At 43.4% G+C, this 26,285-nt stretch overlaps 1 protein-coding gene across 1 annotated transcript in view; it reads right to left on the reverse strand.

Moving 5' to 3' along the window:
* Positions 1–26,285, reverse strand: part of LOC144762929 (calpain-13-like) — a 449,243-nt gene that overhangs the window by 48,318 nt on the left and 374,640 nt on the right. Inside the window, exons 15-16 of the mRNA XM_078648231.1 lie at positions 19,528–19,745; positions 16,242–16,278 (exon numbers count right to left, since the gene is read on the reverse strand). Of these exons, the coding sequence (XP_078504357.1) occupies positions 16,242–16,278; positions 19,528–19,745 (255 nt within the window). The remainder of the gene's footprint in view (positions 1–16,241; positions 16,279–19,527; positions 19,746–26,285) is intronic.

Raw genomic sequence — 26,285 nt, forward strand, 5'->3', positions numbered from 1 at the left:
GGAGAACAAATCCTAGCAAGGTAGTATAGAAAATGACGTGGATTAGCAGAACAAGAGTGACTCATGCTCATGAGACTTGTGTATTTGCATTTTTTATGCGTAAAGTTCATCCCGGCATCACTTTTGGGCACAATTATGTACTAAAACAATAACATACAAGGCCAGATTTGTGTTTTGCATAACTTTACATAATTTTACAAAATGTTGCACTCCCATTGTTAAGTCTCTGTTTCTCATCAAAATTGGGTTCTCAAATGTCTCTCTTCTCTTTGACCAAGAATGGACTTTATGTGACTGGGCTTCAAATAGGATTGGCTCAAGCAAGCTTCATATTCTGCTTTGCACAGTCGCGAAAGAAGATTTGTGTTTCAAGTTTTAAGTGGTTGGGTTTGAGAACGTTGGTTGTGAGTAATCACAATTATTTGCTGTTTGCTCATTAAGGGCCTGATTTACAGTTCAGCGGACAGGTTGTTCCTTTATAAACGTGACGGATATCCCATCCGCCATATTACAAGTGCATTATATCCAATGCACTTGGAATTACAGTGGACAGGAAATCTGTCACATTTGTGAAGGAGTAACCTATCCGTCGAACTCTAAATCAGGTCCTAAGATTCCTATGACTTTTGGTTTTAGCTTCTTCTATTGTTAATTTAACTATTCATTTCTCGGGATCTGATGTTCGCTCAGGAGTTTCTCCTTGCCTTTCTTCAGCATTCTTGTCATCACTGTTTTCTGGTGTTTTCCGTGAATACTCATTTTCTGAATTGTTTGTTTTAATTTGAGATGCATCTTTTTGTACCATTGTGTGTTTATGTGTATCTGTATACATCACATGTCTTATAACATACAATATCTGGGTCTGTTTTGTAAACTGCACTTTTTTAGACTTTTGTAGTACTAAAAAGTGTACTAGAAACATGCTACAAAATATAAGTTTTGCCTACACTTCTATAGGCGTCTATATGTGTTCTCTGCCCTATTTGAGAGTCTCGGCACATGTAAGAGCCCGATTACGACTTTGGCGATACAGCGGCAGGTCCGCCCTGCTGCTGCAACGTCAAAGCCATGGTCGTACCACCCTCCAGACTAGGAGTATCCTCCTGTCTGGTTAGAATTGATTTTTATGCTCCCACAGCAGTGCCCTGAAAATGAGCACTGCAATGGGCAGCCAAAAACAGTTCCTGCACAGCATGGACTGAGAAGTCCATGCCATGCAGGAACTGGTGTGATAGCACACAGGGAGGCACATGTTGTGCTCCCCTTTGAGAATCCACCGGGCGTGAGGCATCAGAGGGACCAATCATATTACTTCCCCTTGAACACCACAACACCAACAGGGAACAGCGACTGCGGCAGGGCTGTGGCTGTCTCCCCACCCATATCGAAATAGGGCAGTCGGGAGAGCGCAACTGCCGCACAGTTTGTCGGGTCCTTGGACTGCCAAACTCATAATCAGGGCCTAAAGCATAGATTCTAGTAGTAAATGTGGGAGGGGAAAAGGGGAATGGGTGAAAGCATACTTACTACTAAAGGGGATATGATAAGGGAAGAGTAATGTGTTTAGGGAGGGTCAGTGAGCGATTTAGGGCAGGATTTCACCCACCCACACAAGAGTATGCCAATTACATTACTTTGGGGTTGGTGACATGGGGCCATATGTATCAACACATTTCCCATAGACACAGAATGGGCAAAACCCTTTGATACATCTGGCCTTTGGAACCTACACTTTTGTAGTGAGTTTACACAGAGTTTGTAAGTACAAAAAGTAGTAAACTTTCATTAAAGTGTAAAATTACTTAAAAGTGTAACTTTCAATTGTGAATAAGGCCATCCAAGTTTAATTTTGTAGGGTTACTGCTGTGTTTAGTTAGACTAGCCAGTTAGATGCCAAAGACATCAGATGCTTTTTCCTGTTCTTCTTTTTGGTCATCATTTGTTTGGTTTGGAATGCTATGAGAATTCTAGTAAAGTGTTCTTTTGCTGAAAAATTGCTTTATTTCCGGGTTCCCAACTTAACATGTTTTTATTTGCCCGCAGGTTGTACTTTCTAACTGGCAAGTATTTTATAATTTCTTTACAGTTTCATCCATTTTGCTAAACCTAGTTTCCTAGCGAAATATTTAGTGGACCTTTATTTTTTTTCAATAGTCTCCCTGTAGTCTTTAACCCTTTCCATGCGCGCGTCGGCCAATGGCAGTCGCAAGCACTACCTGGCTAGTGCTGAGCACGTCCATTGGCCGGCGCAGCCCCGCTCACTCATTAAAACGCCTGCACTGCAACGGAATTCGTGCCGCGGTTAAGGATTCTGCAGATTGGAGGAACAATTACAATGGTCATGTTTGTTGGAATGGCTCAGTAGTGAATATGTGACCAGTTCCACTATTAAGCTAACTTTCAAATAAACAGCAGTAACATGAGTGCTTATTTCACAGAGGCCTAAGATTTGTACGTCCATCTGCATGGACTGGGTGCTTAGAGATCAGCAATTGCATCTAGTGTTCATTCTACACACGGTCTTCATCAGTATAAGAAGTGGTTGAGCTGAAGTGTACCTGGTTCTTTGTTGACTTGATGAAAAGTATATTTTGGCTCTTCTATTTTTCTCAGGGGTAGTGAGGGAGGCTCTAGGGGAGTGGGCAGTGTCAAGAATGCTAATTTATTCCTCACTAAGGTGACCAATATTATCTGTATTTTTCCACTCTGAGTTGGACCTTCTTAGTTTGATTTTCCTTTCTATTAGTGTTGATTCTTGGAGGAAGGAAAGTTCAGTTCTACTGTAACTCTGGGTCATGTTTGATTGACTACATTGAGGTCTATTGTGAAAAGAGATTGGAAGTCTTAAATAGGTTCATAGGACCTCACTTGATTACTAACAGAACAAATTTGCAGGACTTTACAGGAATTATGTTTATGAGTTCTGTAGATGGGTAGAGTAAAGAAGCTGGTTGACAAGGAGATACCAGTGCCTGATCCAGTTTACAACAGTCTCTTGAGTAGAGTTTGGTCAAGGCGCATCATGAACTTTGAAGTTGAATTGTTGTATGAATTTATATTAATCTACGGCAAATTAAATTTGAGGGTACGTGATTGAAAATGTGATGACTCTTAGTTATTTCTTGTTGCTTCTTATTGTTTCTGACTAGTTTCTGAAAAACAATATCCACCTAGCACCTAACTCATGTTGCTACACCTTGAAACCACATGGACAGCCCAAATTAATACTAGTGCATGATCAAATAAATAAACCACGTGTTTAACCCTATAATCCCTTTTATTCCTACACTGTGCACCCTTAATGATACATCTGCTTGACCTCCTTTGCACGGCTCCCCTTCTGCACCCCCCCCACATTCAGCTTGTCTACTTGCCGCAGCTGCTGATCACACAGAGTCTCCTACCCACCACCACCATGCCATCAGTTACTGTTTGGTATCTGTTGAGTCTGCAGACAACTGGCAGACAGACAGACAGCCAAACAAATGTACTAGTAGGGGTTCACGTTAGGGTCTTGTGTTCTGGTTATGTCGAGCACTGGGCAGTCTGATACTTTGGATTCTTGAGCCTTGAACACTGCGCTAGAAAAAACATTGCCTGGTCTGATAGTCTAAGGGGGAAAAGCATCTAGCATTAATGAATCCAGAGGATAAAGGAGGAGCAAAAGAGCATCTGAGGTCACTTCGGCGACTGGAGAGTCAATACAACAGTTTAATGTGTCCTGCAGGTGGAGGAGCACCTACCATCAGTTTAGTTTAAAGTTTTTATTTTTTTGCTTTCAGGGAAGACTCAGTAACTGAAACTGTGCACATCTCCACACTTTTTCACCTAATGTGTAATGGCTTTAAACAGATAGAATGGCAAACCTAATATTAGCCCGGGCCAAGGGGCATGTACGTCAGAGCCTGGAAGGAGGAAAAGTAGGGTCTGAGTGGGAGTTTTGCTGTGCTATCCCACTTGGTTCCTGCAGCAAGAGGTACTATTTTTATTATATGTCTCATCCTTCTGTTCCTGATATGCACTTGGACCTGTTGGTCAATATTATCTGTCTTACTTTAAATCATGGTCAAAAGAAAGGTCACTGGGGCATCATCCCTAACCAAAGCTACAGTGAAAAGAAAAGCACTTGTATAGACAGAATGCTAGGAAGGCTATGGAGGTTATCAGTACTGAAATTGCCCAGACGGACACAAGATAATCCATGCACCTTGGGTCTGTATCTATTTCTACAGGTAACTACACAGCTCAGTATGGAGCGTCTGATGGAAGATTGTTGCTTCAAGCAGAACCTTTGACATTTTTAGATTGCTTAATAAGCCTTGAGCTACTGCTTGCAACGCTTACCTAACAGTTGCGTCCATCTGTTACTATATCGAGTGGCAAAGAGGCTAGTGCCCAAGAATATGTAATCAACTTAGCACTCCCTCTGAAAGCCTCGATGGCGGAAGCGGGGGCCCATTTCAATCTTTACAGTCGGCCTGCTATCAGACCCTACTTTTCCTCCAAACAGCTCCAACTTCTTCACACAGGGTTTGTGGCAAAACGTCTGTCACAGGGTCCACCTGCCCCACTCAAACTCAGGCGTCACTGGCCAGAGAAAATATAACCCTTTACTTAAGCTTAGACAGCCATGGGCCAGTGGGAGAGTGGAGGCCTAAAATCCCAAAAGCAGCATCATTAATCTCCCACTTGCAGCATGCCTGTATGTGGCGATCCATACATGAGTTCCTCTGCTTCGACTGAAACAGAAGGATTCAGTCAAAGAGACATTTATTAAATTTTTAAATAGGACTGTGAGTAACAAAGGTTTTTGTCTTTTCTTCTGTCTGCTTCACAACAGCTCTGCGATGACATCTCAGGCTACTTTCTGGAGAAAATTCATAATATTGTCGGGAACTTAGTCCCCCACAATACCCAGCCTCTAGACACTGAACAGAAGGAGCCAAGTATCGAGTTGAATGCTAACTCTTTATTAACCTCGTTCCAACTATTTACAGAGGATTCCTTTGCTAATATGGCTATTAGTGTTACTTCAGGGTCCCCGGCTGATCCTATTCCCCACAGATACTGGAAACAATTTGGTAAAATACTATTTCCACAGCTTCTTAGTATCTGTAATCAGTCCCTGGAAGAAGGCACAGTGCCGGCCGCATGGAAGCAAGCGATGGTCTCTCCGCTGCTAAAGAAGCCGTCGCTGGATCCTGCACTACCTGCCAGCTTTACGCCGATTTCCCTCCCGTTTCCAATAAAGATCCTGGAAAAAACAGTCAGCAGAACCCTTTCTAAGCATCTAGAGGATAATCGTCTGCTGGATGCATTCCAATTTGGGTTCCGACCTGCACACAGGACGGAAACGGCATTGACCACAGTGATGGACAATCTTCGACTGCGCGCCGACAGAGGGGACGCATTGATTCTTGTCCTTTTAGATATGTCGGCGGCTTTCGACACTGTGAGTCATGCAACATTGCTGCAAAGACTGTGGAACAACGGAGTGAGAGGAAGAGCCTTTGAGTGGCTACAGACGTACCTCCAAAACCTCTAACAGACGGTGACCCTAGGCCAGTTTGTATCTGAAGCTTCTCCCATCCCGCATGGGGTCCCACAGGGGTCTTCAGTTAGTCCCATTCTTTTTTTTTTCTTTTTTTTTTCGCCGGGCAGAGCCCCCAGTTAGTCCCATTCTATTTAATGCGTACCTGAAACCCCTATTGTCCATCATTAAATCCTTTGGTATCAGCGTTATAAATTACGCGGACGATACTCAATTGATTTTTTCCCTGGACGGCAAGCAAGAGACCTCAGTAGAGGCCTTCCAGGAGTGCATGCGGAAAACGGCGGGCTGGCTCAGGGCTAACTTGCTCCAATTAAATGGAGGGAAAACGGAGGTGATGTACTGTTCAGCTTCAAAAATTTTAAAGCCCCCCCATGTCAGAATTTAGGCTTACCCCGGAAGAGGACTCTCTGAATCTGACCAACACCGTGCGTAATTTAGGAGTGCAAATGGACGCCAACCTTCAGATGGTGTCACAGGCCAACAAAACCATCCAAGTTGGCTTTAAACTAATTTGCATGCTGAGAAAGATCCTCCCGTTACTACCAATTGCCTCACAAGCCTTGGTAGTGAGGAGCTTAGTGCTGAGTAGGCTGGATTACTGCAATGCCCTGTACCTGGGTGCCCCTAAGTACATCCTCCAGCGGCTCCAAAGGGTGCAGTCGGCGGCAGCCAAGGTGGCTCTTAATAGACCATGGCTCCTCAACATCCTTGACACTGAGAGACCTTTACTGGTTACCAATTAAAGAACGGGTCAGTTTTAAATCACTATGCATCGTCTTCAGGGCGGTTCATGGACAGGGTCCTCTACCACTGCAGGATAAATTTAATTGGTACGAGCCCCCTAGACAACTACGGTCTGCTAACACTGGCCTAGTCCAGGTCCCTAGATTTAAACGGTCTAGAATGGGAGGCAGGGCTTTCAGTGTGGCAGCTGCACAATTATGGAATGGGCTGCCACAGGACCTCAGGGTGGCTAGCTGCCTGTTAAAATTCAGGAAGGAATTGAAGACCGTACTATTTCCTAGGGGCTAGTTAATTTTCTCTAACTTGGAACTATAGGATACTCGTTGATTCTTGTCTGAGCGCCAAGATACCCGTAGGGTGATAGCAGCGCTATATAAGAACACAATACAATACAATACATGAGGGATAGGATGGATAGGTGCCTCTCCTTAAGATATTTTGAGTGACTTTGCAATTGTAAAATTCAGGTTTCCACACTTGGAACACTTCATGTTGCAGTAGAAGGGTCCCCAACCGGTGCAAAGAGTCCCCAACCAGAGTAATATAGTGCTACTTCCTTGAGGCAATGTTTACAAACCAAAAAGAATATATCAGTTGCCCTATTGCTTCAATTCAGTCCATATTGTAAGTTGTTTGCCAGGCTCCCTTGAAGTAATTCTATCACCTCATGACAGGCCATTGTCTGCCTCCATCTCTCAAACAATAGAAGAATATCTAGGTGCATGGGGCCCTACACCAGTATCTAATCGCTATGCCGCCCTGCCAAACTGTTCTGATATTGATTGACATCCATCACCCGACAAGGACTAGGAGTTCCTTTCCACCGATAATATTACCTTTACTTTTGTGAGGCATCATAATTGTCAATGGAAATCAATGAACCGCCATCCTTTTTTTCCTTGTTGAGGTGGAATATAGCCGGGCTTAGGACAAAGATCCATACTCCAGAATGGACAGCTCTAAATGACAATTATGACTTCATTGCCAAAAGAAAGGCCACTGGGGCATCATCCCCAACCACAGCTACGGTGAAAAGAAAAGCACTTGTATAGACAGAATGCTAGGAAGGCTATGGAGGTTATCAGTACTGAAATTGCCCTGACGGACAAAAGATTATCAATGCCCTATTGGGTCTGTATCTATTTCTACTGGTAATGACCTAGCTCCAACACCAGCCATTAATTCACTCAGTTGCAGTCTCAGTCACTGTCAGGGGTCACCCTCATGAGCCCCTGTTAGCCCCCTTTTCCTGACCACTAAGAGGATAATATGAGGGTCTCAAGCCACACGACATAAGGAATCTATTCCTAGTATCTTTATTCCCTCCTCAACCCAGTCTGAACCCCTATAATACCCTCAAGAAACAGTATAGAGCGTCTGATGGGAGATTGTTGCTTCAAGCTTAGGACAAAGATCCATAACCCAGAATGGACAGCTCTAAATGACAATTATGATTTCATTGCCCTTCAACAAATTTGGGATACAACCTTTTACTCCTTTGATGGTTATGCCTGTTATTCTAGCCATACTATTCCGTCACAACGTGGCAGAGCCAAGGGTGGCCTTACAATCTGGATCAGAATAGAACTTAATATTGATGTATTAGAACTGGGCACTAAGGGTCATATGTGCATAGGCATTTTACATTTTCTAATGGTGTGAATTGCAATTGACGGCCATTTAAAAATGCAAAAGGCCATTTTGGAATGTATGGAAGGCATACGAGGTTGTTAAAAATTTGATTTCTATCTAGTAGAAATCACATTATGACAATTGTTAAGAAGGAAACCGCTAATATGGATTCCCAAATAGCGACTCGCTAACTGTATCTACAAAGGATTTACTAATTACGAATAATCAAAAAATTGCTATTTAGGAAATGCAATTACCATTAATATGGATTAGGTGGTGCCCTGGTGCAAACTTCCAGGAAGCTTATAGTCGCCTCGCTAGGGAAGCAGGTGGTAGAATCTGCCTCCATCTTTTCCACATATAGACCTGTTGATCTGCCTAGTTCTCTCAGAATCCTCAAGGCACTAAAGTCGGGATCACCTAATGACCCATGTGTGGCTAGGCTTCTGTCCGAAGTTGCGGATACCATCAATCCAGAGGTAAATCTAATGGTCAACAAGTCGCTTTGCGAGGAGTCTATTCCAACGTCGTGGAAGCAGGCGCTGAATCTTCCCCTCATCAAAAAGCTGTCACTTGACCCTCTTTTACCTGAGAACTACCGCCCTATCTCGCTCCTGCCAAGTTTGCTAAAGATCTGCGAGAAGGTGGTCACGTCTCAGCTAACCAACTATATAGAGGTGTCAGTCCTGTTTCATCCGGCACAATCCGGCCTTTGTGCCTCGTATAGTATGGAGTCAGCATTGTTAGAGGTGACAGAGGTGATCGGGGAGTGCCTGGAGCAACTTTGGTTATGCTAGAACTCTCGACGGCATTTACCACTGTGCCCACTCTCTGCTCCTTGATCGTCTTTTAGAAATAGGTATCTCTGGATCGGCTCTGCAGTGGATCAGGTCCTTCTTGGAAGACCAATCGCAGCAGGTCTGGCTCCCGCCGTTTGCCTCCGTGTTTATGCAAGTGACAACTGGCGTGCCGCAGGGGTCATCACTTAGCCCCCTTCTTTTTAACACTTATGTGACTCCGCTGGTTTATCTCGCAGAGTCACTAGGGGCTAAAGTGATGGCCTACGTGGATGATACTCAGCTTCTGTTTTCCTGGAGGAAAGGGGACGACTCTGTTGTAGCTGCGCAACACTGTCTGTCTTCTGTTTTTTACTGGCTTGCGAATGCACAGATGAAGTGTAATGAAGGAAACTCTGAGGTGCTCATGTATGGCTCTTTCTCTGCAGACTTCAGAGAAAGACTGTGGCCACCTGGCTTTCCCTGGCCCACTGCGGGAAAGAGTGCAGCAAAAAATCTCGGCGTCTGGTTCGATGAAAATCTGAGCTTCTCGACACAAGTGAAGAAATTGGCAGGGATCTGCTTTGGCACTTTGAAAATCTTGAGGAAGTTTCTCCCTCTTCTGCCTGGAGGTGCCAAGGAAACTGTGGTCCGCACTCTGATCTTGTCCCGTTTTGACTATGCCAACACTCTCTTGGTTGGTAGTCCGGGCTTTCTTGCAAAGAAATTGCAAGTAGTCCAAAACTCGGTAGTCAGACTGTTATTGGGCTCGTCATCTAGACATAGGGGCAGATACCGATGTCTGACGGACTCAGGTCCGTCCGACATCGATCAGGAGCCATAACGGATCGACCTGCTGTCATCAGTTATGGCCCTGCAAGTACGATGCGACTGAACCCTGTTCGGTTGCATTTGTATGCTTCACAATGGAAGCATGCATTTCGAGCGGAATGCATGCCTACATTGTGTAAAGCATGGGTTCAGTTCATCGCTGCACCCTGTGGCCAGCACCCCAAGGTGCCTGCCACCGGGTGCAGGGATCAACAGAGGGGCACCATAGGTGGCCCCAGGCCACCATGTGGCAGCCTCGCACCCATGGGGGCCATGCTGGTGGCCCCCATAGGCAGTTTCCGACTGCCTTTTCGTGCCAGAAACACCAGCACAAAAAGGCAGGGAAGAACTGCCATCGTACTCGCTCGGTCATAAAGAGGCGACCAGGGGAGTACTGAAGGATTTCCGGATGGCAGACGGGTTCTCCGAGCCCATCGTAAGCCATCCGGATATGAATGGCTCGGTCAGAAAGGAATCCGGCTAGCACATTCCGGTGTGGTCGGAAGGGCTCGGAACATGGTTCGGATCCTTTCCGACCGGAATTGGAATCAGCCCCTTAGTGTTCACACCCACTTACGTAACTTGCACTGGCTCCCAGTTGAATCTCGTCTAAAATTCAAAATGCTGTCCATCGCACATCAGGCCCTTTATGGCTTAGGCCCCGTTTATCTTCAGAAGAAATTTTCTTTTTATAAACCTGGGAGACAGTTACATTCATTTGCTCAGTTAGTGATACAGTCCCCCAGATTCAATCGCCAAAGGCTCAGTGGGAGCTCCTTTGTTCGGAAGATGGTCTGGCCTGGAATATGCTGCCCTTGGCACTCCGGGCCACTCAGGATCCATTGCTCTTCAAGAAAAAACTAAAAACGTTGCTCTTTAGCTTTTGATTTGTTTGCATCTCTCTTTCAGGAGCAAGCGCTGGGACACTCTTGAGTAGCCGTGCGCTGTATAAATTAAATATAATATAACGTAAATAAATGGTTAATGTCTGTTCACTACATTGTTGTAACTGTGCACTATGTGTTTGTGACATGTTTGTGATGTACAGATATGTGTGGTGTAGTCATCAGCACACAGTACGGCAAGCAACTTTGGTGTACTACAACTCCCACAATGCATTCGCCAAAGTAGGACAAGCATCTCAATGGAGTTATGTATGCTGTGATGCTTTATTTGGGGAATTAAAAACATTATGTTATGTTAAGTAAGTAACAGTGAGTGTATTTAACCTGGCTGGTGTCTGCAGGATTGGAGATGTCAGTGTCTGATACTCCCATCACAATTCATGGTTCCATTTTCCCCTCGATGAGTTTCTCCATGGGAGTGGGAGGGGTGTGTTTCGATGGTCCACTGTCTGTGCCATGACCCTCAGCCATCCTGCTGGCCAACTTCCTTTGTGTGGGATCTAAGATCATGCCAGCGTTTCCTGATGTTGGGTGTGGTCCTCTGGGTCACACCAAGGGAGATCACCTTCTTCATTATGTTGTTCCATACCTTCATCTTCTAGGATTCTGGAACAGAGCTCGTCCATGTCTGCCACACATTTTTCTGTTAGAAGCTCCAACTCCTCCGAACATTTGACCTTCCTCTTCCTGCTGCCAGAATCCTTGTCCCCCTCTTCCTCGGACATGGTGTTGTACAGGAATTGCAAAAAAACACTTTAGATGGTGAGCCAAGAGCACTCCTTTCTTTCAGAACCTTGCTAGGCTTCAGGGTTGTGCCCACACATGCATTTGTAAACTTCCTGGTCTGATATCATCATTCTGCATCCAAAATGCAACTATTCCTAATTTGCAATTTCTTAATAGGAAATCATGATTTCCTCAATAGCGATTTCCTATTTGCAAGTCACAAACATACGTTTTATACATATGGCTCTAGTGCGGTGCTTTTGAGGCCTACTACATTAGGGTAAAAACAGTGATGGATGGAATGCTTGAATTAAACTCAACAACTGGTAATTACTTAGGCCGCATCCCAATCCATCATTCCGAGCTATTGCCAGTGGCTGACTAATTCATTCAAGCATTCCCTCCATCACCTTGTAGTTTTTGCATTTTTTGCCCTAAGTTCACCTGTTATGCCCAGATGTGTGACCCGGCGCTCTGTGTCACTGGAACCAAGCTATACCTGGGGGAAGAGCCCTAATGAGGGCAAAACTGGCCCTAGGTTGCATGGGTACCGGTCAGGTCGAACCTGGCCTGGCATTGTGGCTGGGCTGTTCCCACAAGAAGTAGGGTAAGACTGATTTGCATATGGCTGTGTCCAAACTGAGGTGGCATAGTCGGCAAAATATGATGGATTGCGCTGCAGCCCTGATCGATTTGCCAGTGGCTAAGATTAATTCAAGCATTCTATCCTTCACCTTGTTTTTGCCTATTAAGGATGCATCAAGCTCCTTTTATAATAATGACTTAGTTGACACTATCTGAACAAATTTTACAAAGTTGCTTAGTTTTTTTAACTCAGCATAAATCTGTTAGTTTTTGCTTACTGACTCAACCAGATTATAGTGTTTGTGGGGACTCATGTTTAACACCGAGAGTCTAGGAACAGAGAGATTAGATGGTTAGGCAGGGGAACCCGATCACATAGGTAAGGGATTGAGATGACACGTAGCCCCAGCTGACTTTATTAATATTAACAGCTGTTCGAAGTGGAAGGACCGGGAAACAACCGTTTCAATGCAAATTTTACGACGAACTACCTTTACAACGCATTTTTTACAACGCAGGATCCATTACAACGAATGTCTTTACAACGCATGTTATTACATCGCAGATGCCTTTACAACACATGCCATTACAACGTAAGTATAGGTAAGTATATAATTATAATACACATTTTTTTTTTTTTTTTTTTAAATAAATAAATATTAATTAATTAATACATTTTTTAAAAACATCTCATTTATTTAAAAAAATAATTTAAGTAATTTTATTGTTAATTTAAATTTTTACCCCTACACTATCCAGCACTTACCCTACTATTACACCCCCCTGGAGTTAGAATAGTAATTTTTACCCCTACACTATCCAGCACTTACTCTACTATTTCACCCCCTTGGAGTTAGAATAGTAATTTTTACCCCTACACTATCCAGCACTTACCCTACTATTTCACCCCCCTGGAGTTAGAATAGTAATTTTTACCCTTACACTATCCAGCACTTACCCTACTATTTCACCCCCCAGGAGTTAGAATAGTAATTTTTAGCCCTACACTATCCAGCACTTATCCTACTATTTCACCCCCTGGAGTTAGAATAGTAATTTTTACCCCTACACTATCCAGTACTTACCCTACTATTTCACCCCCCTGGAGTTAGAATAGTAACTTTTACCCCTACACTATCCAGCACTTACCCTACTATTTCACCCCCCTGGAGTTAGAATAGTAATTTTTACCCCTACACTATCCAGCACTTACCCTACTATTTCACCCCCCTGGAGTTAGAATAGTAATTTTTACCCCTACACTATCCAGCACTTACCCTACTATTACACCCATTATTTTAAAACACCTACATTATTTTAAATCAATATATATATATTTAAAAAAAAGAAAAATTTAAGTAATAAAAAATAGATTAAATTAAATTATATTAATTGTAATTAATATAATTTTTACACAATATTATATACTTACCTAAACTTACGTTGTAATGGCATGCGTTGTAAAGGCATCTGCGATGTAATAACATGCGTTGTAAAGACATTCGTTGTAATGGATCCTGCGTTGTAAAAATTGCATTGTAAAGGTAGGCGTTGTAAAAGTATGCGTCGTAACGTCATACATTCGGACCGGGAAACAACCGTTTCAACGCAACTTTTACGACGAAGGACCGGTTGTGCCCTGCTTTAGAGGGAATGACCACGCCCGCAACCAAAGACTACATACTCTCCATGCAAAACCTTTCTCTATTTCATTCCCACAGTTGCTTCCTGGAAACACACTGGGGAGACCATAATGCTTAGTAGTTGCATGACACCTCCCACTAAATAGAGCTGGTTTGCTATTGCCTATGTACCCCTCAAATGATGACCTCAGGCTTTGCTGCCATTTGAGGGACCCAGGGGATTTTCTTGGCTCTCTTTTGCCAAAGTATTTAGAGAACTTATTTAAATTGCCCAACTGAAGGGAGTGGCATAGTTTTGCTATCCTTTTTTGGAGATCTATGTGCATGCATTATGGATTTCTTGATGAAGCCAGTAAGGAATGTCCAAGAGCCACCAAAATGGTTTGATTGAGAATGTTCTCCAGTCAATCGCTGGTTAAGGGAGGCTTTGACTGCTAAACCTAAGGGCATATTTACGAGGGCATTGTGCCACCAGAGCGTCCGGTGGCGAAATGCCCTGCTCCATATTTACTTTGCGTGGCTTCATGCCGCTTTGAAAATATCTTACTCTTTCAAGCAGGTATCTGTGTGAAAGGGGCGTGCCATGAGTGTTTCTGTGGGTGTTCAACTGCAAGGCACATTGCTTTTTGGTGCAGCCCCAGATTTACAAGTATCTGTAAATCTGAGGCAGTGCCAAAAGCTAACGCCACTGAAAAGCAGGTGTTAGATTGGTGCAACAAGGAGAAATACTTTTATTTATCTTCGTTTTTGCTCTTTCTGTGTGTGCTGCGATCTGCAGCACACATAGATGGAGCAAAATGCCTTTAAGGTCCCTTTCTGCACATAAACAATCATCCCTGCAACACAGGCACTCTTGCACAATGGCACATGTGTGTCTGTTCTATGCAGCCTTTTTGTAGTGACAACACAAGGGAAAACACAGGGGTACACCGTATTCTTGTGAATATGGTGCATCCCTTCTTTTTTTAAATGATGCAGCTTGGCGCTGCTAAATTGCTTGCAGCACTGCGCTGCACCATCTCTTTGTGAATATGCCCCCTAGAGACTCATTGGTAGTATGCAAAGCGCATAAAAGCCATACACGTACACTTAAATGTAGTAGGGATGAACTGTCAAAAAAAGACTGGGACATGTTAGAGGATGCTGCAACCAAAAAGAATAGAAACATATTTGAAACATGCTGAAAAGGTTCTGGAGAAGGACTGTCCCAACTGATGCTTTGTGCAGTGGTATATCTGGTGATGTTTGGGCCATCATTTTAAATCTATTTATTGGCCCACAGATGAGGGGAACCTATTACAGATTTTATTGAAAAAATTTGAAGGATGACAGAGAATGTCTGTCACTTTAATGGAAGTGGAGAAGGCTATTAGGCAAAGCCAAAGTGGTAAAGTCCCAGGGCCAGACAGTGTCCCTATTGATCTATGTGAATTAATATCCCTGGTTCTTGGGCCTTCTTAATTATCGTTCTTGTCTTTAAAAAAGGGTACCTTAATGCTCCTAAATGTTATTGGCCTATAACTTTAATTGACAGCTCTGAACTTGGGCAGAGTGTTTTTCCCCACCTATACCAATGAGAGACTCAACATAAGATTTTGAGTCCTTGTGAATACGGTTTATGCTCATGGCTGGGCACAATGGAACAGTACTTGAACTTACACTGGCAAGTAAACTATTACAAAGCACAAAGCTATGGCTGCTGCTGTTAGAACTGGGCGTTGTGTGGCTCTGGTGAATTTATTTATAATCTTCATGAAAATTAAGCTCCCAAAGTTCACTTTGGCCCATCTGGAAAACTGTCAAATCCTTCCTCACTGGCCAGGGGTGTGGGACAAAGCTGCATTTTTGCCCGATCAGAGTATAATTTGATAACTCCCCTAAGGAATTACTTATTTCAGGGGCATTGATATATCCATAGCGGGTGAACTTACCAGGCACTATGGGTTGAACACAGAAGATCCCTAATAAATAAGAAATTACATGGGGAATCAGTCGTTTTGCATTCAAGTCTCGTGGTTATTTTTAATTTCAATTTGTGTTTCTGCTTGAAACACCAGTAGCTCTTTGCAGTAGTTGTCTCTTGGTGAAATGCGTTGGATCTGCAGGCTTATCACTGAGGAGAAAATTCTGATGGCGGTCAGAAATTGCAACCATCCTCATCAGACTAACAAGGCAACTAAGGTAATGTGGACCATAGAATCTTATCTGTGGTGATGTTATACCTCATAATTCATGGTTTCCAATGTCACAATGAGGGATAACATTTGTGAATGGTTTTACTGCACTGTTTAAACATACATATTCCTGCATTTTGAAAGGTTTTCGGGTGCAAATCCCCCACTCTTAATACCTGGAGGAATTATTGTTGTTAAACAATGTTGGTCAGTTCAAAATTTGTACACAACTTAGAACTAAAAAGTGGCCATACACACCACTTGCACCTGACTTTCAATTTAATATGAGACTTAGAATGAGGGACTATGTCAGGAGCCTCTCGTAAAATCTGATGGGAATTGTGCAAGGGAAAATGGAGAATCAATTTGAAATTTTTTCACAACTTGGAATCAAAAATGTATTGCAAACTCTGTTTGCCGTCAACTTTTACTTTACAGTAGACCTCAAAATGAAAGGTTATGTTAGAAGTTAGTCACACCTGTGTAAATCAAGTAAAAAAATTGCAGAATAATGAGGAGACTGCATACTATATTTTATGCCAGAAGTGCAAGTTTTGAAGCACAGATTGAAGTCCTGAATTACAGCTTAAAACAATCAGGTCACACCTTCTTCTTCAACTGCTGTTTCAAAGATGTACCCTGTACTATTTTTCGGATGACTCATTACTTACCCTAGGAATCCTGCAGATATGCCTACTCCCCAGTTCCCTGGAAAAACAAGGTAATAGACAATGTTAACTTTATTTGTAAAGTGCATCCTAATATGACAGACATGGTTACATATATATATATATAGAGAGATAATTATACCAGTGCACATCCCTGCTAGTTACTTTTATCCAATTGAGTTTCAATTTAAATCACTTCATAAGTTCAATTTTCTTCAAGTCCACACAATTATTCAGTTAGCACAAAGTCCATTAGTTCTTAAAGTTCTTATTTATTGATTGCTCTCTTGCCACATCGTCACAGCCGACGCGCGTTTCGCCCTCCGCGGGCTTTTTCAAGGCAAAGCAAAATAGTATGGTGAGTGGCGTATTTTCATATGAATCATATGAATCAATAAAAACGACAAATCCTTAATCATTGGTCCTTAAAGCCTTAGAATAGTAGATGCGAAAATTGTTCCATAAATTTGTTTATACGTGACCGGTTTCGCTATGGCGATGGAACTTATCATGGCTCCCACAATCCTATATTAAATTAAATACTACTGAGTGACAAATGGATTTAGATGTACAAGAAATTTATGGAACAATTTTCTCATCTACTATTCTAAGGCTTTAAGGACCAATGATTAAGGATTTGTCGTTTTTATTGATTCATATGAAAATACGCCACTCACCATACTATTTTGCTTTGCCTTGAAAAAGCCCGCGGAGGGCGAAATGCGCGTCGGCTGTGACGATGTGGCAAGAGAGCAATCAATAAATAAGAACTTTAAGAACTAATGGACTTTGTGCTATCTGAATAATTGTGTGGACTTGAAGAAAATTGAACTTATGAAGTGATTTAAATTGAAACTCAATTGGATAAAAGTAACTAGCAGGGATGTGCACTGGTATAATTATCTCTATTTATGGTTCATGAAATTCTACTACACCTTCTGTGGGTAGATTATCGTGGCTGAAATTGCTTAAGGGTGAATAAGCATCTTACCAGTTGGGCACTCCCAAAGTGAGTATTCTTGTGTCATTGGATAAATCAATACTATGGGAAAAATGCAATATTGATGTGCTGATCATAGTGTCAAATTCACCTTGTTTCTTTTTTTGTATATATATATATATATATGTATGAATTCATATGTCTTAAATTCACTTAAAAATTAGAAAACATTTAATCAGGGTACCTTTACTAGTAAATTACATTTTAGTACCTTTGAGAATGATATGCCAATATTTTTTTAGATAATCTGTGAATTATCAATATTTATTAATGTATAATGTTTACATAAGAAGATAGTTATACACTTCAGACATAACCATATGACAAATTAAGTTCTTCAAAAGAAACAAGAAACAGAATAACAAAAGTAAAAAAGCAGCAAAGATAACCTACAGTGACTGGTGAAATTAGTCTATGAAATAGGATTTTGAAAAAAGTATTTTCCCGAGAGATGCAGTTTAGAGTTCATCATACCATCTCAGGTACATGGTTTCAAAGTTTTGGTGACTGACAAGAAAAGACTTATCTTAGCATTTTTGATTTTTCACTTTATACATTGTCCTAGTAGAAATTGTTTACTTTTTGAGTCTTACGTCCCTCAATTAGTGTGAATATCATCTTTCAATTAGTGAGGGAAACACTATGGGGCCGATTAGCATGGTGGTGGCAATCCGCCCACCAAAACGCCCCGCCGGACAGCCATTTACTCCCCGCCACATTAGCATGGCGGGGGTACCGCGGCAGACAGAAAGATTGTCCACCGCTTTTCCACCGGTAGGCAATCGTCACGATTCAGCCAAGCGGAAAAGGCCCATGATATGGTGACAGTGCCTTGCAGGAACCGCCATCCATTTTATGATGTGTGTGGAGAAATGACTTTCCATGACAGAGACTCATCTATGGAATATCATGCAGTTTTTACTCTGGGGGCCCTGTTGCAGGCCCGTGGAGGTGTGGGGCTGCACCTGGGGCGTACCCATGGTACCCCCCTACATTGGCATCCACAAGGTGGCAGGCACCGCGTGGTGCCTGTCACGTTGTGCATGCCAATACACAAAATGCATTTTCAACATTGTGGTGGGTGCTGCTTATAGCACCACCCGCCACAATGTTGAATATGCCGGATGCTTCCGCCAGGGTGTTGGTCACATCCTAATTGGCAGTTCGGGACTGCCGCATCACTGGCGGCCGGTCCCAGAAGCGCTAGGTTGGACTGAAGTCCGCCCGCCATCCTAATTGGGGCCCTTGTGTAGGACTTTGTTGGTAATACCTCCCATTTTAAACCACATTCTGCCTTTAATGGGAAGCCACTCGAGGCATTATTTTATAGAATGGCTAAACTTGTGAATAACAAGAAAGTGAACTTACACCAAAGTGTAGGTTTACTTGTATAAAGTGCTAGTGCTCTCATAAATGACAATATGTGTTTTGTGACTGTCTTTCTTCTCTTAGCAAATTATAAAAAGTAGGAAGCACATTAAGCTTTTGTAAGCATTTGTATTTCTACCTTTCCTTCATAGGTATGTGCAAAGTTCAGAACCCAACTCACAAAAATACTTTTGCAAAATGATAGGCTCATCCAATAATTTTAGGTGCGAAACTTTCCACCCCAATTGATGAGTCGCTAGAGTTGTAAACTGATTATTAACGTGTACTTTGTGAATACCAAAAAACCATGTAAACTTACATGAGAGTGTAAATGTACTTTTGTGAATCAGGCCCATTCTGTTTACGAAACAATCTTCTTCAGCCAAATGTATGCCCAAAAGCCTTCATTTGAAATTCTGAACAAGATTTGTGGAGCTTCTGGCCACCTATCCAACTTGCTAAATGCAGGTAAATATGTGGTTCAATAATGGGCTGTGATTTGGGAACAATATGTAGAAATCAGGAAAGCAATACTACTTTTCCACATGATATTCCCCAATATATAGGCCTATAGGGAGTCTTACCACCCAGAATTAAGGGGCTTAAGAAAGTGTACAAACAACTAATTTTTCGGGTTAGTTATGGTAAATAGTGTACTTCTGAATATTCATGCTTTAGAAACACATTAATGTTTAAGAATTTGTGTAACATTTCGGTTATATGCTATTTCTGGTTATTGTAAAAACAGCTTAGAGACCTGTGGTTCCTCCTTATTCTATTGAGAACTATTGTAGAGTTACCATATCAAAGCATTGATCACTCTTTATGCTATTGCTATAAAGGACAAGGCAATGCCTAGTTGAAGTGTAGATACCATGAAGTGAATGCCCTCAGAAACAAAAAGAGTGATAATGGACTTACTCAGCACAGTCCTTGCTCTTTAGGAAGATCCGTAGAATAAATGTGGCGCCCTTCTCTCTCTCCACAGTAAAAGGGACTAGCACATAGTTTCCTGCAGGTAAGTTGAAGAAGGATGTGTGTTCACGCCCAGCATAGAATTTGAGGCCTTTGGACTGATTTCGAGAAAAGAATTCCTGTGGCAATTTATCAGATGGATTCTGGAAATGAGTAGCAATGAACTGCATGAACATCGCAATACAAGACAAGAGAAAGGTTATAAGGACACCATAGAGGACCTAGGGGCATATGTATGAAAATCAGTTTTTGCGATTCTCAAATAGTGTTTTTTTAAGAATCGCTATTTGAGAATTGCAAAACGGGATGTATTTAAAAATTCACATTTTTTTGCGATTTCTTAGTATTTCTTAATTGCGATTAGCAAATTGCGAAATCCGAATTAAGGAATACCTTCCCATTCATGCCTATGGGCAAGGAGGCCCATAGGAATGAATGGGAAGTCATTCTCAATTTGCAATTTGCAATTTGAGAATCGCAAATTGAGAATAATTTAAGGGTGCAAGGGTGTCATAAGGACACCCTGATGCACCCCTGAAATGAACATGTGTGCGCATATGGCACACATACATGCCCTGTGTGCCACATGGCACCTTGAAAAATGAAAAAAGGTGCATTTTTGAAAGAAATCGCAAATTACCACCAACTTGAAGTTGGTGGTAATTTGTGATTTCTTAAGGAGAAATCGCACAGCTTGGGTGCTTGTTGCATAGCATTTAAGGAATCGCAACTTGCGATTCCTTAAATGCTTACGCAAAATTAAGAAATCGTACAATTAGCGGTTCCTAAAAAATGTGATGCGAAAAAGGCTCATACATCGCGTTTTGCTATTTTTTATTCGCAAAGGCTGTTTTTTGCAAATCGCAGCGTTTGTGAATAAAAAATCTTTCATACATATGCCCCCTAATCTACTGATATAGCATAATTAATAGCCATAAAAAAATGCAATATGTTATAAACTACAATTTAGATAACATACATTTATATATGAAAATGGCTTTACGTTCAAGCCATAGTTGTGTAATTTTAAGTGAAGAAATCCGAGGACAATGGAGGACGATGGACATTGCAGTGCGGTTCTCTACCTTTGAAGTCATCCTTAACTATGGCGGTGTAAGCCCAGACATTGCCAAATTTGTAGGTATTCACAAACCACTGCTGGCACAGTTGCATCCCGGATAGGGTCTGAGATTTAAAACGATTAAGGGCAGGAGTAAGTGGGAGAGAGGACCCCCAAAACTGGAGGCAGTGTAGAGTAAGAGACTACTGCAAAGGAAATAATATATTCCTTTTACAAAAACAAAAAGCAATGAGCAAGTGCAAAAGGACTTGTGCATTACAATTAAGCCTGAACACATTTACACTGTTTATATTTCTGTATATGTAAATATGCACCTTAAGTAAAGCTGTCTCAGTCAAAGTTTCCCAGGAGTATTACTGGACTTCATTAATTATAATTTTTTTAAAAGGCTGGATTATACTTCAATTATAGACATTACATTAAGCGAACACTTTCTGAATAAAGCTCAGTGCGATGAACTCCTATGAATTTTTTCTTATGAAGCTTTGTGATGCTACAACTATAAACGAACCTAGCACCAGATGTGTGAAGCATTTCGACGGTTAAATGCTTTATGGCATGTACCAACCCTCTTTTGTGAGTTGGTAACGTATTAACAAATCACAAAATTGAGTGGGACATGTTAAGGGCGTCCCTTACTAATAGTGAGTCGCACTGGTATGTAGGAATGTTTTGCAACCGGGAACGCAATCGAAAATTCTCATTTACCACCAACTTCAAGTTGGTGGTAACCCATTCGTAAATGGTAGAGAATCCCCAATGACCCATTCCCCTCTGTGAATGTGGGTGAATTTTTTTTTGAGAGCAGGCAGTGGTCCAATAGACCTCTGCCTACACTTAAAATATTAAAGAAAAGTTTTCATTTTTATTTTTGCAATACAGCCTATTTTCCTTTAAGGAAAATGGAGAGCATTACAAAAAAATATTGCTTTATTAAAAAACAATCACAGACATGGTTGTCCGCTGAGCCCAACAGGCCACCATCCCTGTGATGGTAGCCATTCTCAACATGCCACAAGTTGCGACCTGCCCCATGAATACTGATGAGGTAGGTCATTTGCGACCCACAGGGAATCGCTAAATGTGTCTGAGACAAATTAGTACATTTGATTTTGTGAGTGTCTAAATGTGAGTAGCAAAAACTCACTATTAGAGAATTGTAAAATCAAACATCATACATCTGGTCCCAGGTCTGTTCATCGTTCATTCCTTTCTGCTCATTTCTAACTGCTGAGCACTGTCGAAAATTAGAATTAATAACTAACACCAGAGTCTTCGCTCTATTAGTAGAAACTCGTCAAATCTAAAATCAGTGGCGTCACTAGGGGGGTGCGGGGGGTGCGGCCCGCACCGGGTGACACCATCAGATGGGGTGACACCAATCTGGTAACCAACTCGTTCCTACTGCGGCAGCCCTCTGAGCAGGCCTGAAATAACTCTACATATGAAAACAAAAGTGCTGCACGCTTACAAGCGCCGGGCGGGGTCACCCCTCTGTCTGAACGTCAAATCTATTGACGTCTGGACGTCACGTCTATGGACGTCCAGTGTTGCAGCAGCAAGGGGGTGAACCAGTGACGTCACTAGAGCGTGCGGGGGGTGCGGCCCGCACCGGCAGACACCATCAGATGGGGTGACACCAATCTGGTAACCAACTCGTTCCTACTGCGGCAGCCCTCTGAGCAGGCCTGAAATAACTCTACATATGAAAACAAAAGTGCTGCACGCTTACAAGCGCCGGGCTGAACGTCAAATCTATTGACGTCTGGACGTCACGTCTATGGACGTCCAGTGTTGCAGCAGCAAGGGGGCGAACTGTCTCTTCAGCACAACGAGGCCCTCCCTGTTCCCGCGCTCAGAGTCTCGTGACCCAGCTGTGTGAGTCGAGTCTTTGCAGATGTCCTCAGGTCAGTGGGTGCGGAATTACAGGGAAGGTGGAAGGGAACTGTAGTAATTTTGATTTAAACATTCCCACACGGAAGAAGGCATGGAGGCGAGTGGTTTAGTCATTTGCAGGTAGCACTTAACCAGAGCTTACTTACTACTCCTGCTCAGATCCTGCCTAATGATCACTTGCACTCTAGCATTATAGATGCATTTTAACAGCATCTGATTACGCGCTCGAGCAGCATATCGTAGCTGTATGTGCTAAGTATTTTTGATTGATGCCTACATCACATTCCTTGTACGGCAATAAGGTACTGACAGTGCAGTCCCCCTCATAATAATTCTATGTGTAGTAATCTTATGTATATTAGAAACTGCAGTTTTACATTGAAGTGGGATTTTATTTCCTCTCGAAGACGTTCAAAACTCACCCAGTCTGCTTTTCAAAAGTGTACATAGCACGGAGGGTCTCCCTTTTTGGAGCAGGAAATGGCATCGTTGATGTTGCCCTTTGCCTAAAGTGATTTACAGGTTTGGTGACCTAGTCTTTTGACCCTTCCGGGGGTTAGGAAGATGGATGGTCGTAGGGTGTAGTAGGGGCTGTTGGTAGTTGGTAGTTTGGCAGACTGTCCTGTCTATGCCAACAATGTCATTCTAGCTCAAGGGCTTTGTTTCACAAACTCCTATTACTGCACAGGCACCCTACGTCCTTGCACAGCATCCCTCCTCACAAGATCATGACTGGATGCCTCACTCCAACTGATCCTACAGCAGCTATCTCATACTGTCACTTTCTAATCCTATTCGAAATGGGTCCTCTAGAGTTTGATAAATACAAAGTAGAGTACACCTTTCTGGTCCAAAAAGGAGGTCGTTACTTAACCAATAGCGTTTATTATTGCACACTGCTTTTAAAGCTTACATGGTATAGTAAGCGTTTTTGTTATTGTTGTAGGGTCCTATCTTCATATAATGAACAGGTCATAGATGTTTTAAAAGCTGACAATCTAAACATGAGCTAGGCAAGGTGATAAAGTGCCTCATCCCAGCGAGTTAGGGCTCCCTCACAGAGGATAGGGTTGAAAGTCTGAGGTCTCTAGGAGCTAAGGATGTCCTAATATGATGAAAATATACCTTTGCTCTTTCCCAGTCTTTGTGCCAGGAGGAACCTGTTACGGTGAGCATTTTTTTTTGCTTGAAGGGCACCCATGCGAGTTGGCAATTTCTTTTCACAATGTGCAAAGCAAAAGAGTGCACCTTTTTGCTGTTTGTTGATGTGATCTTCACATGAAGCAATTAATGTGAGCCACTGGAAAAACGGATGGGTGTAGCTTCCGTCTCACAATTTGCTTACTCACTTTTCCATAATAGGTCACGAATGTCCTAAACCTGGTACTTCTGCGATCCTTCTCAATACCAGGTCTGCGGTGGGACACCAACTCGAGCTTTTCCATCTGCTCGACTCACGACAGCCCGACCTGCTTTTCCTGACGGAAACATGGTTTAGGGATGACTCGCTCCCATGTTTGCTGTCTATACTTCCTCCCAATTACTCGGCCATTAGGATGGACCGCCCTGGAGGGAAGACGGGGGGCGGCGTGGCCCTAATTACCCGTTCGGACTTCCGTTTTTAAACCCTACCCTCCCCCATGATTCCGGCCGTGGATTGCCTGGTAGTCCGCTCCATTTCCTTTGGGGTACCTTTAACCTGTATTCTTCTCTACCGCCCGCCCAAATCCACTCCCGAGTTTCTATCAGCCATTGAGAATCTTCTGGCCACGCTTGTGGTGAATAATTCCGCTATACTGTTGCTTGGAGACCTGAATTATTGGCCGAATGACCAGGCGGAAGACACCAGATCCAAGGAGTTTACGGCTTTGCTCACTAGCCTAAACTTCACTCCTCAACTTCGCACGGCTACCCACATTAAAGGCCACCAACTCGATCAAATCTGGTCTCTTAACATCCCCATGGACCTTCCAATAATCGCCCCGTGCTCTTGGTCCGACCACTCGCTCATTTGCTTCACGGCCGACCTTGGTCGACCGCCCAAACCCCCCCTGCCCAAAAACATCTAGGCCAGAAAATGGGACAAGGCGGTCCTCCCCGCAGTTTGCTCTGCCCTTGCGGCCACCAGTCCTGAGCTCTCCGACCTCCCTCTCCCTACCCAACTCTCTACCGTTAACAACTGGCTGCTAAAGGCGTGCAACTCTACTGTCCCCCTCAAGAGAGTGACCATCAAGCGCGCCCATGCGGCTAACCGTTGGTTTACCCCTGCCTTAAGGGACAAAAAGCTCGCCACCCGCAGAGCCGAACGTGCTTGGCGCCGTTCCTATTGTCCCCAGCTTAAAACTCGCTTCGTTCAGTCTATGAAGGAGTATAAACACGACATCCTAAAAGCTAAGAGGGAGTACTTTTCAGGGAGAATTTTGTCGGCTGACAATCAGTCAAAGGAGATTTTTGCCACGGTCTACGAGCTCGCTGCTTCTGACCGGGCGTCCCTCAAAATCCCTCCTTCTCAGACGCTATGTAACACTCTTAGCTCTTATTTCCTTGAAAAGATTGCCCTCATTAAGGCCAACATTCCCCCTTCACTTTCGGACTCCTTCCTTGCCCCCCCTACCCTACCCACCCCCTCATTCACTGAGTTTCCCCTCCTCACCCGGGATTCTTTGCTTCCTCTCCTGGCCCGGACTAAATCGGGATCACCCCTGGATATAGGTCCAGCATTTGCTCTCAAAGAGCTCTTTTCTAATTGCTATTCTCGTCCTTTGACCGTTATTAACCACTCCCTCAGTAGTGGCACTGTTCCCTCCGCACACAAGTCGGCAGTTGTCATCCCGATTCTGAAAAAGGCAGGGGCGGATCCATCTTTACCCTCCAACTACCGCCCCATCTCTCTCCTCCCTTACCTTGCGAAGGTCTCAGAGGCCCACGTCACCCGGTCTCTCAGTTCCTTCGTAGAATCCACTGGCGCCCTTTCCACCCGACAGGCGGGCTTCCGCCCGCTGCACTCAACTGAGAAGGTGGTGGTGTCAGTGATGGACCAACTCAGGGAGGGGATTGACACTGGCCGGCCACAGGCCCTAGTCCTGTTAGATCTGTCCGCCGCGTTTGACACGGTGGACCACGACATCTTGTTAACCCGTGTCCAAGCGGCGGGCATTGGGGGCACGGCCTTTGCCTGGCTCCGCTCCTTTTTGACCGACAGGGAACAGGCCGTCCAACTGGCTAACTTTACGGCCCCCCCTCGGAAGGTAACCTGTGGAGTACCACAAGGCTCGTCCATATCTCCTTTATTATTTAATTTATACATCTCACCCCTCATTATTTCTTTACAGCAGATGGAGGTCTCGGTGTTCAATTACGCCGATGACCTCCAACTCATTTTTGACCTCTCATCCTCCCCTTCCTCGTCCACTAATTTCCAAAAGGTTATGATTTTTATCCAAGGGTGGATGAACTGCAACCACCTCAAATTAAATCCGGACAAGACCGAGCTGGTCTTGACGGGGGGTGGTTGCAGCCCTTGGTCCCCTTCCTTCTGGCCCCCTTCTCTCGGTCCCCCCCCCTCCCAGCTCTTAAAGTTAAAACTTTGGGCATTTTCATTAACCCACAGCTTACCCTCCACACTCAGATCAATTCTGTGGTGTCTGCTTGTTTCCTCTCCCTCCGGATCATCCGGAGGGTTTCACGTTTCTTTTCTGCGGCTGCACTTAAGCTCATTCTCATGGCC

This window comes from Lissotriton helveticus, chromosome 6 (assembly GCF_964261635.1).
Source record: "Lissotriton helveticus chromosome 6, aLisHel1.1, whole genome shotgun sequence".
Classification (NCBI taxonomy): Eukaryota; Metazoa; Chordata; class Amphibia; order Caudata; family Salamandridae; genus Lissotriton; species Lissotriton helveticus.